The 14,554-nt window shown below is 33.1% G+C and overlaps 1 protein-coding gene across 6 annotated transcripts in view; it reads right to left on the minus strand.

Moving 5' to 3' along the window:
* LOC110024701 (protein CLT1, chloroplastic-like) overlaps positions 1–14,554 on the minus strand; it is a 57,112-nt gene that overhangs the window by 16,617 nt on the left and 25,941 nt on the right. For all 6 annotated transcript variants that reach the window (XM_020724825.1, XM_020724857.1, XM_020724817.1 and 3 more), the window contains exons 5-9: positions 7,913–8,012; positions 7,773–7,808; positions 7,532–7,582; positions 7,295–7,418; positions 1,667–1,792 (exon numbers count right to left, since the gene is read on the minus strand). In XM_020724825.1, the coding sequence (XP_020580484.1) occupies positions 1,667–1,792; positions 7,295–7,418; positions 7,532–7,582; positions 7,773–7,808; positions 7,913–8,012 (437 nt within the window). The remainder of the gene's footprint in view (positions 1–1,666; positions 1,793–7,294; positions 7,419–7,531; positions 7,583–7,772; positions 7,809–7,912; positions 8,013–14,554) is intronic.

A 14,554-nucleotide genomic window follows, 5' to 3' on the forward strand; every position in this document is an offset into this window, starting at 1 on the left:
TATATATATAAGAGAATGGGTCGGAGGGTGAGGTCCCCAACCCACCCTATGGACTCAACCCTCGCCCCCACCGGTGTGCAAATAATTCGAGTACCACCTAGCTTAAGGCGACACTGCACCACCAGGGGATTCAAACTCGTGACCTGAGAGGACTTACTACTTTCAGAGAGGCTACTCTACCAACAAGTCACAAAATGCGCGCGCGCACACACACAAACACATATATATCTATATATATAAGTCACATTCTTACTTGAACATTAGAATTTTAGTAAATATGCATATATCAGTTTATTTCATAACTTATAGATATAAAAAGAATGTAATTATTCATCAGTAGATAGAGATAAAAGTAGCTCATGAGAAAAGAAATGCATAATATAAAAGAATAAAGTTGTTTATATATAAATGTTTATATGTGCATACTAAGAGAAGATCGCCCTTTTATGATACAGATAAGGGAAGCTAGTATACCTACGTGCGTAGATGTTTTCGTACCACCCCAAACAATTACGATGTTTAGATTATTAACCGCTGTGCCGATGAGAGAATATCGTCCAGAGTTGAGTTGTACCTTTTTGCCTTAGACAATCGTGTAAATTAGATCATGGACCACTGTGTCGACGGGATAATATTGAGCAAAAATGTGTTAGTTTATGTTTTAATGGTGCTCAAAGACAGCCGCGAATGTTAAAAGTGAAATAAAAGTAAAATTAAAGTTATGGCATATAAGATGTTTCGATTATTTCCATTGAATAAATATCATTAATACATTAGATTGTTATATCATTTTCTCCAATAAAATATGAAATATAAGCATGCATATTGTTTCTTTTTCTTGGATTATTATAATTTATAAGAATGATTGCTCCTGAGCTATCTTTAAATAACTAATTATGTTGTTTTAATATTTTTTTTCAGGTTTAAGTTTTTAAATAAGATAAATAGATGAGAAGTTAATGTGTACAGGAGGCGAGAATAGCAATCGAAAAGATAAAACTTTTACTTGTTAATTAAATTACTTTTTGTAGTAACTTTTTCATAAATATTTAAATAATAAATTGTTAGTGATAGAAATAGAATATCAGATAATTTAATTTCACCATCTGCCATCCATTTCAGTCTTAGTAAATTTTCAAGTCTTAGGTCGGGTCGTGACAAATATTGCTTCTAATCTCCTTGAAGCAAGGGAGTTAAGTGACCCAAGCTTGCTTTCTATTCCCTCTGTAAGAATTTCAAGCACAAAGGAGGTGGTGAAGAGATTTCAAATTCTGCATGCTCAAAAAGAAGGGAATTCTGCAAAATATTCTAGGCTCGAAGTTAGGCTTTTCAATTGACACCTACGGGCATTCCTTTGGCCCTATCAATGAATTTTGTTTCTAGCTTTTCTTTTCATCTAGCAATACTTTGCTATTGCTTCATGTTTTATTTTTTTCAATGAAAAAAAAAACAATTCTTATTTTTGCTTCAAAAAAAAAATAAATAATAGTAACCCTAACAAACTCATTTTAAAGCTTTTGCGATATCTTGAATATGTTTCTTGGTCAAAATTCTAATGGTTGCCCAGGTAATATATTCCTGTACTTATCATTTGTCATTACTTCAAGTAAACCTAAATCTGGCATAAGATTCAGATTCTTAGATGGAATAAAAGATACATAAGTACCTGAGAAAGTCGAGGCAAGGCTAGACACCACAGCAGAAGAGATCTTAAGACAATGTAGCATTGATATATTAAAAGCCATGTTAACCACAACAAATAACAGAGGTAACATTGGCGCTCCTTCACATCCTGTAATCGATCAATATTGAGAATGTTATTCTGTAAGCAAATTTAATCAGACTATCAATGATAGCATATAAAAGAAACAATAACTTCTGACTGTTGGATTAGGGAATAGTGAAGATATTTAATAGGCTTAAGTACAGTTCTTCTCATTGTAGAACTAGAAATCCAGATGTATTTGTTACATGAAGCACCATAACAGAACTATAAATATCCTTACTAGAAATATGTGTAAATATTTAAACATAGGGATAGACTACGATATTTCTATATAGAAAGAGATATTATCCAACATGATTATATTTTAATGTTATCATCAATAATGCGACATTCAACTGAAAATCAAGTTTTTTCCTGTTAAAAAATAATAAAAAAAGGCCAATTTCATAAACTTGCTAGATGATTTGATCACGTGCATGAACATGCAAACATAACAGCTTAAATATAAGTCAAGCTGATGATTCGTTAATCTTTTCTGGGGCAACAGAAGTCAAATCAAGTAAATTTTATGTCCATACATACTACGACGATCAGAATGACTTTAATAATGGTTTTAATTTCAAAAGTGCAATAATAAATAGTTCATTTTGTGAGGAGGATTTCAAGATGTTTATGTTCAATCAATTCCATTTGGTGGTCAACTATAAATAAAAAGTAACCAAATTAAATCATGATGTTGTTCATAAAACCAACAATAACATTCTTGATTTTCTAAAGCAATAACATCAAAAAGCAATTGTGAATGCGTGTGTGTGTGTCTGTGTCTGTGTGGAGAGGCGAAAGAGAGAGGCAACAATCCTTTTAAAAGGAAATAGCCAGTTTGTCTAACACATTCTTCATCCTCAATTATAAATTGTAAATGGTAAGATTTAAGTCATAGACATAACCTAAAAAGTGGCCAAAAGTTATCTTTTAACCACTTCAGAGCTTAGACGTTCAAATTTATTGATGGATCATGCAAAGAGCACAAAATCGAACCAAGCTCCCCTAATGATTTCTTTCCAGTTTTTAGCATATTTCCTTTAATCCTTCATTTCTTTCAAGACCTTCCCTATATATGAATTGTATTAGAGTTGGGTTCTCAGTTTTTTATTTGTTTTGTATCGGGATAGCAACCGGCATCTCTTCTCCCTTTTGTGATGTCACAACCCGACTTGATAGCTTAGCATTAATTAAGTCATGAACTGCGGTCAAACGATATTAATATTTCATTTGCTTTTTACAAGATTCTCATGACTTCTAATATATAAAAGAGTCAGCAAGAATCCACAAAATACACTAGATAAAAATCAAAATATCCAGAAAATAACAACACAATATGCAAACAATCACTCATTCAACATATAACAGTGTTAAATCCAGATTTGTCCTGGGAGACTTGCCTAAGGAATAGAGTGGTAGGAATCAGAAAGGAGAGAAACAGAGAGCTCCTCTAGGGCAAAATGGGATATTCTCGGACTCTTGTGACCCATTTTATATATCAAAAATAGAGGTTAGGAGAATAAGAGAGAGACTTCCTACAGAAGAAGACTCAAGAGAGAAGAGCCAAAAGTATTTATCGAATATAGAGAGACCAAAAAGACAAAGTTACATGTTTTACCCTACTTTAGAGGGGTTGTACAAGTTATTCTAGTCATTTTGCATGTCTAGACCCTTTGCTTGGCAGGCCTTCAGATCAGCCGACTGAGCTGGTTACAGTAGGCTTTTATCTGGGCCCCGATGGCTTTTGAATGGGAAGTAGGTCGATTATTAAGTGGGATGGTCGGTCGGCTTTTGGGTGTGATGGTCGAAAACTTACTGCGAAGTCGGTCAATCACACAAGTATACGTGTCAAGTAAAATGCAATATCAGAGTCTGCATATCAATCCTACGAGAAAAGAACTAACAATTATTCTTGGCAAAAAATCTCTAATTTACTAGATTTGTGAGCCTAGTTTGGTGTACTCACAACAGAGGGTTGAAATCATAAATCCTAAAAAAACAAACATGATCACAGACAGCAGAAAACAGAAAACAGAAAACGGAGAAAAACTTGGTGTTCTTCAAGCGTGATGAGGCTCACGACTCTATGATTCAGGTATCGTAAGGGTTCGTGAATTTTCTTTAATGACTTCAATATAAGTCAAATCAACACCTTTCTTCACTAAATCTCTCCAAATGACTTCTCCTTGAAGCTTTTCGTAAGCCCTTTCTAAATTTTAAAAATATATATATATATATATATATATATGTAAATCCTCCTTATTCTCTTTGTACATCTCCATCAAAGCTCGCAATAAATGTATAGCTTTCATGGAAGACCCACCCGACATATCCAAACTAATAATGAGAAATCTTTATATCACATGTTAACCTATGTTCAATTACTCTCTCACATAATTTTAAAGTATGACGCATTAACTTAATTCCATTATAATTAGCACACTCTTGTGTATTTCCTTTATTCTTAAAATAGGGACCAAAATAACCTTCATTCACTCGTCAAATATCTTTTTAGTTTTTAAAATAATATTAAAGAGTTTAGTAAGCCAAGAAACTCTAAATTCTCTTAAATACTTCCACACTTCCATTGTGATATCATCAGGTCATACAGATGTTTCACCCTTAATTTTCTTTAAATTCTCATCAACCTGTTTTTACTAATGTTACGGTAATAACAAAATGTTTTATTATTATAACCGATATTAATATCACTAAGGTTATCGTATTTTCAAAAACTTCATTGAAAAGTTTATCAATATAGCTCACTCATCCTATGTTGAATTTCTTCCTCTAAAAAAAGTACCATTTGATTTTCTTCTTTAATCACTTTACTTGAATTAAAGCATTGCTTTTCTTTTCTTATTGTTTAGCTAGTTCATACACATATTTTTCACCATCTTTAGTATATAATTTATTATAAAGATCACTAAAAACAAAATCTTTAGCGTCAAAAATTATTCCTCTTAGACTTTTTACGGGTCACCTTATATTTTTCTCAGTTTTCTAAGCTTTTACATCTAAACTGATTTTTAACACAGCTTCTCATATTTTATCTTTTCTTACACATTATTATTGCACCACCAATTATTTTTATTTATAATAGTTTTTCCTTTTGATTCTTCCAGTACATCTTTTCACTTGTTTAATAGTGTTTGTTACATTATCCTATATAGAATTAGGTTTTTCAATAACATCCCAATCTTGAAACCTTGAAGTTTACTCATAAAAATATTTTTAGTTGTCTCTTTTGGGTGCCCCCGTCTACTTTTATAAGAATGTTTCAATATAGTCTTTATCTTACAACTCCTCATCTTAAAATTCAGAACTAATAATCGATATTGAATACTTAAATTTTCATTTAGAATGACCTACAATTTTTATATTTTCAATGATCACTTTTTCTCATAAGAAAATAATCAATTTGTGTTTTATTATGATCATTATTATAAGTAATAATATGTTCATCGCTCTTTTTAAATAATGTATTAGTAATAACAAAATCATACGCTATAGCAAAATCTAATATGGTTCTACATTCTTCATTAATCGCTCCAAAACCATAGCCACAATGAATATTTCTAAAATCTTCTACCAGTTTAACATGTCTATTTAAATCTCCTCCAATAAAAATTTCTTCTTCATGAGATATTATTTTTATTAATTCTTTTAATTCATTTCAAAAAGATTTTTAACCTACTTGACTAACATAAGCACTTTTAAAAATAAAAATCTTAGTAGTTATTATTTAAAATTGTTATGGAACTCCAAATCTCTAAAATTATTTAAATAATTCATTTTTAAAGAGAGAGTTATTGCATTCGCTCTTCTAATCTTTTTTAATGATTCTTCTACGCATAATTAAAAAAATTGAATGGAACTTTCATCTCCTAATTACTGAAAAGTCAAACATAATATTAAATTAAACTTTACATACTATATTTTTTACATAAACATATGTGACTTCAAATTTTTATTTCATACAAATATTTATTTTCTCTGACTATTAAAAATTCTAGTATATAATTAAAACAATCCATTATTGATTACATTTATTTTTATCTATTTAAATTCTTTTAATTTGGATGACTTCAACATCATAATACTTATCAATTGTATCCTCGAAATTAAATTAGGCTTTATTACCAAGCCTTTTAAAATAAAAAATGCAGTGCAAAAGAGAATAATAAATAAAATTCGAAATTTTATAGCATTTAAACTATAAAATTATTATGACTTTATTTTTTTTAACCGCATGCATTGGATGGAGTTACTTTTCTAATATGTTAAGTGCCCGTTCTTGCAACTAGGTTGCTCTGATCATTGATCTGCTTTGAAGATCTTAATGACAGACAACAAGAGCATTAGATACCCGTATTTCAACTAAGCTCGTTTCTTAATATTTTTATTGAATATCAATGAAAATATTTTTTACGCACTGGTTTAACTTACTGACTTCCCTTAATTTGATTGGTGCTAATTAGATTGACTTGAATTACTCATTTTAACTTAAAAGTTCTAGTTTCATATACAAATTAAGTACAAGGGCCTCCTTTGTTGGAAGAAGTGAAAGAAATATAATAAAACAAACTGAGAGCGAGAAAGATAAGCAGTTAAATGTTTGTTTAAGCTTATACTTGGGCAAATTGAAGTATTAAAATCATCAGTATTACTGAATTTAACAAGTTGAAGGTTAAATGGCTTCCAAGAATGGGTATCAGAGGGCTATTGCATTGCATCAATCTAAGGAATCATTTAAAAATTATAAACAGTTTTCATATAATAATGCATTCTAAAAATGCATGAATGCAATCAACAAAAAAAACAAGAACTTAAGGGCTATTCCGTTTGCTGAAAAAGAATGCCTAGAAAAATTTTAGTGTATTTAAAATATTTAGAGTTATGTAGTTGAGTGTAAAACTGATGCAAAAGATTATTTTTTTGTGTTTAATTTGAAGTAAAAATAATTTGGTGTAATGCCTCACAGTGGCACCCACCAGTAGCGGTGGTTGAGTGTTGAAGATGGTGAGTTAGTGGCGAGCAACAGAACATTGGGCGACTACAGACAACAACAACCACAGTTTGTTATGTATTTGCCAATCAGCCAAAATCAATCAACTTTGGAATACACAAAAATGATCTTAAAAGGTAAGTTTGAGATTCCTCAAAATTTTACTTTGAATTTGTTTAATCAAACCAAAGCCTAGGTTTCTAAAACCTTTCATTTGAAATACTTCACAACTAAAACCCTACAAATTAGACAGCCCCTAAAACAAGACATAAGACATCAAGGAAGAGTAACAAAATTTTAAACTAACATATGCAACAGCAAGTTTAAAATAAAGGCTTGTTGTTGTTGTTGTTGTTGTTGTTGTGCAACTGTGAATAAAAAGCTGATTGATGAATCTTTGTTTCAGAGAAGATAGGAAGAGAGAGAAACTACAAGTTTTTATTCCCTAAAAATTCCAGGAACCTTCAGAAAAAAAAGATGGAAAATAGCATACGGCTATTCAAATACGTTAAACTTACCGCTTGCCAGTTCTCCTATATTGAGAAAACATGCTCCCCCATCTTTAATATATGTCGGTAGCATAGAAAATGGAATTCCCCACAAGTTTGACAGAAAAGGTAATAGAAGACATATGAACATGGCCTGAATGAGAACCAAAATTATGTCAAGCTCTAAGTAACCAATGTATAATTTTAGCCTGGTATATTTGCTAAATTTTCTACACGTTAAGGGAATAGTATTAAAAAAGCTCTTACTTGAAAAGCAGACCCGAAAGAGTTCACAACAAAAATATCAACGGATCCACCCTGCAGTATGAAGGAATATTGGTTCAACGGGAACATAAACATTGCAAACAATGATGTGAATGCTTTAGCCGACAATGCAAAGCTTCTAGAAATGGCTTATTGTCCATAACTAAAACGCAATTGCATCAACTCATGGCTAATAAAAACCCAGCAAAGAGCCTCAAAGTTTGAAGGATGACAGCATGTATACCTTCAACCTTCTAGACGAATCCAAAAATATTTTTTCCTGCCATGAAAAAATGTTGAGAAGCAGCAGCAGTTAGTAGATAAATGAATAAAAATAAAATAAAATAAAATAAAAGTTGCTCAAATCAACAGGAATTTTAATACCTTTAAAACGGTGTCAGCAGCTTGGAATAAAAACGAAGCAATCATTAGAAGAATCCAAAAGATCCCAACATTTTGCAATGAAAGACCGGAACTAGAGCCGCTGAAAAGTAAATAGAAAACCATGTCAAAAGAGGATGGAGTGGTCCTTTATGGTACCAGGCACTAATTACATAATCTTGTTTTTTTTTTTTTTTAACAGGTACTGCGTGATTTGCGGGGGATTATTGACGCGCACATTTAGGTCAGTGAAGTGTTGAAATTATACAAGGAAAAAAAAGTGGGAAGATCAATTTGAGGCGATGTTTGGCTGCAGCAGATGATTTATGTTAAAAAGACTTGTTAAATCCACGGATTTCGGTCCGTTCACGACGGTAAGCGAGAACGGCGACATAAGGCTGCAGCAGATGATTTATGTTAACAAGACTTGTTAAATCCACGGATTTCAGTCAGTTCACGACGGTAAGCGAGAACGGCGACATAAATCCGCATAATCCGCCTCCTACTAGGATTTGATAAATCCGGGTTTACGCCGGAGAAGAGACGGGATGGGGAAAAACAGAAGGAACGGGAGAGATTTGGATATAAGGGAGAGTTGGATTTTATTTTCCTTTTTTTTTCTTTTTTTTTTTTTGTGTTTTTGAGAGCTCCATGATAAACCCGGTGTTAAATTCTATCAAAAGTTTGGTGGCAGTGACGAGCTATTGATGCAATTTATAATAACTGAAAATAATAATATTATTAATAAAAATAAAAGAACATAAATTTTGGATCTTTGTCTGTTCGAACCAATTGTCGTCTCGACTGGGTTCTTCAATTATCGGAAGACGTGAATGAGAGAGGAAGCCAAGGCGAGGGAGAATGGTAGAGAAGGAAGAAGGCTTGCGTGTATAAACCTAGTGGCAGCACCATTGAGACGGAGGGCGGCAATCGGCTTCGAGGTGTGGAAAAAAGAAGGAGAAGACGTTTGTTGACGTCGGAGTCGACGCTGAGGGTCTCATCGCGTGCAGGAGAAGGCGTCGAAGCCCAGGGAGGAAGCATCGCGTGCGTCCTATACGAGTGCGAGCAAGGGAGGAAGAGAGCTCGTGTGTGAGAAGGTGAGGGAAGAAGGATTGGAGTGCTACTTCGAGCAGAAGAAGTGGGAGGAAAGAATCTGTCGAACGGCTCTGCGTGTGAGTGAGAAGCCGCTCCGCGCGAAGTTGACAAGAGCGCGGAGCGGCTGTACGTGGGATTAGAGGAGCCAGACCGGAGGAGACAGCGGTGTCAAATGTTGTGTTGGGTTGAGCCGCGACCGAAGGCAGAAGAGAAATATTTGCGTATGCATTGGAGGTTATTTTCGTATTATACCGCTCTAATCTCTCATGTATCTTAGCTGTAATTTATAATATATAAAAATAGAAGCACGAAACTTACTAGTTACAAATAGGTTACATGGGATATAACTCGGATATAACCCTCTAATACCTTTCATGTAACCTACCGACGTACACAGCTTTGTGTAACTTAAACGTATGTAAATATTTTCCAAGCAGAAGAGGAGAAATTATTACATCAGGACACCCAATGCAGAGCTTGCGGAATCAAATCTTGTGTTGACACATGAAAGGCCGGCTTACTTACATAAAAAATAAAAAAAATAAAAACGCATGACCCAACCCGACCGATGTTTTACAAAGCGTAAGCAAATATCTTTTGCGTTATTTTTCTTTGTCGTTGTGTTATATGAATATTTCCTCGTATTATTCTGAATAACACATTAAATAACAAATGAATAACGCCGAAAATATTCAAAATAATGCGAGGGAATATTACTATAACACGGAATATTTCTAAACCCTCAATAACACATTAAATAACTATAAGTTATTAATAAATATAAATTATGACATCTAAATAAATTATTTTTGTTCTATAACACACTAATAACAAACTAATAACACACTAATAAGACATAATAACACACTAATAACACACTAATAATAACACAAAATATTCCCTGTGTTATAACGCTGGCTAGGGAGTGTATAATTGTGTTATTATGTATTATTAGTGTGTTATTATATGTTATTATGTGTTATTAATATGTTATTATGTGTTATTATGTGGGGGAATATTCATATACACTCGATAACACATCTATAACACATGAATAATGCGGAAGATATTCAAAATAACACGGGGAAATATTTTTATGTGATGGAATATTTCTATAACGGATCAGTCGAGCCAGTTCGCGCGTTTTCATTTTTGTTCTATAATAAGAAAAAAATAACACACTAATAACACATAATAACATACTAATAACGCATAATAACACATAATAACACACTAATAATACATAATAACACAATTATACACTCCCTAGCCAGCGTTATAACACATGGGAATATTTTGTGTTACCCGCAGGTTGTAATGCCACCCCTCATGTTATATAGCCGCCCTATAACACTTCACTAGCCCGCGGTATAACACGCATGGAATATTTCTCACGTGTTATAACACGGGCTAGGGAGTATATAATTATGTTATTATGTGTTGTTGGTGTGTTATTATGTGTTATTATGTGTTATTATGTGAGGAAATATTCATATACCCTCGATAACACATCTATAACACATGAATAATGCGGAAAATATTCAAAATAACATGGGAAAATATTTTTATGCGATGAAATATTTCTATAACACATCGGTCAAGCCACTTCGCTTTTTTTATTTTTATTTTTTCTTTTTTTATGTAGGTAGGTCGACCTTCCACGTGTCAGCACGAGATTGGACTCCGCAAGCAGCCCTGCATGCGGAGTCCTGATGTAATAATCAGAAGCAGAAGAGGAAGAATAGAGCCACGTGCATGCATGTTAGGGCAGTCGACCGAGGTTTAAAAAGGTGAGATTAAAGATTTTAGTTAAGTTAATTAATAAGATATATGTGTGTGTGTGTGTGTGTGAGGGAGAGAGAGAGAGTGTGTGTGTGTGCACGCGCATGTTTGTTTAATTAATGTTAAAAAAAGTTTTACCGAATCAGGACTTTGGCGTGTTTTTACAGATAAGGGAGAAGTGTTTGCGAGTCAGCAGATCAAAAAATTAATTCAGGTAAAACTTAAATTATAACTTATTTTACTTTAAAATAAAATAATATCAATTTTGTATTTAAGATAAAACTATTCATCCTTAATAAATAAATCCTAAATTATGTCAAATAAAGATAATGAATTGTCATAATAATTTAATTAAATAATACTACATAAATTAATTGGTGGATTTAAATAGGCATATATTAGTATTAAATTTCATAAAATTTGTAAGATATACTTTAATTATAAATAATCATAGAACATTTACTTAATTTAACAATAATAATACTTTATAATTGATGATAGGTATTTTATTGTAGAAAAGATTTCATAACTTAAAAAGTAAACAAAAATCATATGAAAACAAAGTGACTATTTGTACTTTTAAATTGTAGTAGTATTTGATTTCTTCTAAATCTTATACATTGTGTTAATTGATGCACTTTGTTAATTACTTAAATAGATTTTATAATGGAAACTATCATGAAAACTCATATCTGAAAAAATAAATTATCTGCTGCTTTTATATTAATTCATAGTTCTCTAACTAGCATTCATATCATTTTTTTTTATGTTATTATTTCTTAGGAGAACGAGTATTAACTGGCTATGATTAACTTGTTGTTTTAACTAACACTTCAGGTTTGATCAAGTGATTGAAAGATGAGTAATAGAAAAGAAAATATTTATAGAAGACGCGAACAACTAATAATGAGATAAATTTAACTATATTGTTTTAATTTATTTTTTTTAGTGTCCCTTTCATTTGTTAAATATTAATTATTAAAAATTTAATTTTTACCGTCCGACCATATGTACCTACATTGATTAGTTCCAAGCCCTAGGTCCGATCGTGACACAATGCACTCAAATAGAATCCAAATAGCTTTTCATCGTTGTCAAGGCTACCAAAATGACGTTTGTTCGTAAAGCAAACCATGCGAGTTCATCCATAGCATCAAAAATTATCTAATGAGAAATCTTTTATGATTGAAACATGGCTTGTCGGTTTGACACGCGTGATTTAGTCTAGAATTGCCTTAATGGCCACTGAAATTTGCTCGAACGACCTCCATTCACAAAATGTATCAGGACAATGCGATTGAATCATCAAAAATACCCCAACATGACACTCATATATTTTGGAACTTTAAGTAAATTGTTGGCAGCAAATTGACCCGCACATTATCCTGTCGCTTCAATCTACCTCAAGCACGAGTAGCTTGTCTCCGGCTCTATGCTGAACCCCACGTAGCCACAACGCTCCTCAAATCCCTTGTCTTTTCCGCCAATTCCGGACAACCAAATAAGTATTCATACATACTTTCCTTGGTGCACTAGGGAAATCATGTTGCTAGTGAAAACCACTCATACACTCTTTTTTAGCATTATGGGCAGACCCATTTTAGCTAATACCTCCTATTGATAGAGTGAATGCCAAAAATCTACCAGAATTTGGAGTAAACAAAGACTTAATTTGAGCAAAAATCGACTTAACTAAGATACAATTAAATGAAATAAATAAAATATAAACTTATAGATGACTTCAAACATTGTGTAACACACGGCCAATTTTTTCCTACTTCAATCAAATCCTCAGGACTCCAAAAACAATGAAATGGGATGGTATAAAGGAGCGAAGGGAAACGCTTTATTTATAGTGAAAATTTGATTTCTCCACTTCAAATAAATAAGACGTGCGGAAAAATATTGCCCCCCATCTAAAGTCAAAAAATAAAAATGGTATCTCGTCTAGACATCTAAAATTGAATCTACTTAAAATTGTGAGAGTTTTCTAATTCACAAATAAATTACCATCGGATCCACAACACAAACCCACAAAAGAACGAAAGGCAAAATCTAAATTCTAATTCAAATCTTACACACATTCCAATAATCAAAATATTTGTGCCAGTATCTAGATCTTGAATATAGTTCGCGAGCTTATTTTTAATTCATATGGGTCATATTGAAGAACACACACGTATGTTGAGATTCGTATAAGCACATGCACATGCACATGCACCAAAAAATATACATGCATATGCAGCAACGCCAATTTTAAATTCTTAAACAAGCCTTTGAAAATGCAGCCCGGGCAAAATGTATACGTAACGCTAAAATCTAACCTATATCAAGAAGTGTGTAAGAATTCAAATTTTGTAAAAATCTCTTTCTAAGATTCTCGCTGAAAATAACTATGCTACGCATGCTCTCAAGCGAAAGGCTGTCTTGTCCATAGGACAAGGTCACAAGTCCTGATTTAATCAGTCTGATCCTCCTCTGTAATGCCCGGCATTAACCCAACTCCACTCTTACATAGGAGTCGTATTGAGCAAAAAGGAGTTATATGAAGTGAGAAAAAAAAGCCATATCTAGTATAACAGAGTACTTGCAATATTTTAAGAAGAAATGAAAGAATCGTATTGAGCAAAAAGGAGTTATATGAAGCGAGAAAAAAAAGCCATATCTAGTATAAGAGAGTACTTGCAATATTTTAAGAAGAAATGAAAGAAGATCGAAAGAAGGAACTGGATGAACGAAGCAAAAAATCAAAATTTGAGCGAGCGGGAGGAGGAGACCGAAGGAGTAACTGTACATATGATCATTGAGCAACTCGAGCGAGGAAGAGAGGGTGAAATCTACATCATAAGGAAGATTGATCCACTTGAAGGATAGGGACTGAGCAGCTCGGGGCAGAGATGAATGCAGTGGTAATTGACCTCGAGTGTGCTTGCGAAGCCGAGGGTAGCAGATGTCGGCTCCGATCGTGAATGACTTACCTAGGGAGCCGATCAACGTGTACGAGGGCGGGGAGATTGACGACGCATGTAAGCTTGTGCATTACCATGCCAGAGAGTGCGTAAAAGGAAGGCGATACTAGCGAGTGTTGAACTTGGTGCTTGGGCAATCCAGAACATGAGGAAGCTAAAGGGCAGAAGAGTCGCTTGTGGGTGAGGAGTTTTGTGGACAGATCGACTGTGTCTGATGTTACTTAAGATAGGAGGAAGAAGGGATTAAGAGAGGAAGGAGCCCTCGCATGCGAGTGTAGAGCCGAATTAAGTGGCTTGACTTTTAGGAGAGGGGCTCGTATGCAGAGAATATAAAAGCTTTTTATCTTATTTCGATTTTCCCGTGTGAGAATGCTGAATGTGGCCAAGCAGGCCTTGTCTTGCCTCATCTTCCTTGCTATTTTGTGGTTTAATGCAAAGCCAAGAAGATTTGTGGGTAGGGCTGTAAAAGAGGCTTGGCTCGTGTTCGGCTCGTTCAAAATTGTTTGTATTTGAAACCGACTCGTGAATAGTATGTTCGTGTTTGGCTCGATTTAAATATTTGTGTTTGTGTTCGGCTCAAAATTGACTCGTTAAAATTAAACTGAAAAAATAAATGGAAAGTGCTAGATTTGAACCTGGACCATATGAATGCAAAATAAGGTGCATAACAACCTTACCAAACGAGCAGTTACGCTTTAAACTTAGATATAAATAATATATGTAATATATTATTATATAAATAATATATGTAACATATTATTATATAAATAATATATGTAATATATTATTATATAAATAA

Source organism: Phalaenopsis equestris, unplaced genomic scaffold (assembly GCF_001263595.1).
Source record: "Phalaenopsis equestris unplaced genomic scaffold, ASM126359v1 Scaffold000002, whole genome shotgun sequence".
Taxonomy (NCBI): Eukaryota; Viridiplantae; Streptophyta; class Magnoliopsida; order Asparagales; family Orchidaceae; genus Phalaenopsis; species Phalaenopsis equestris.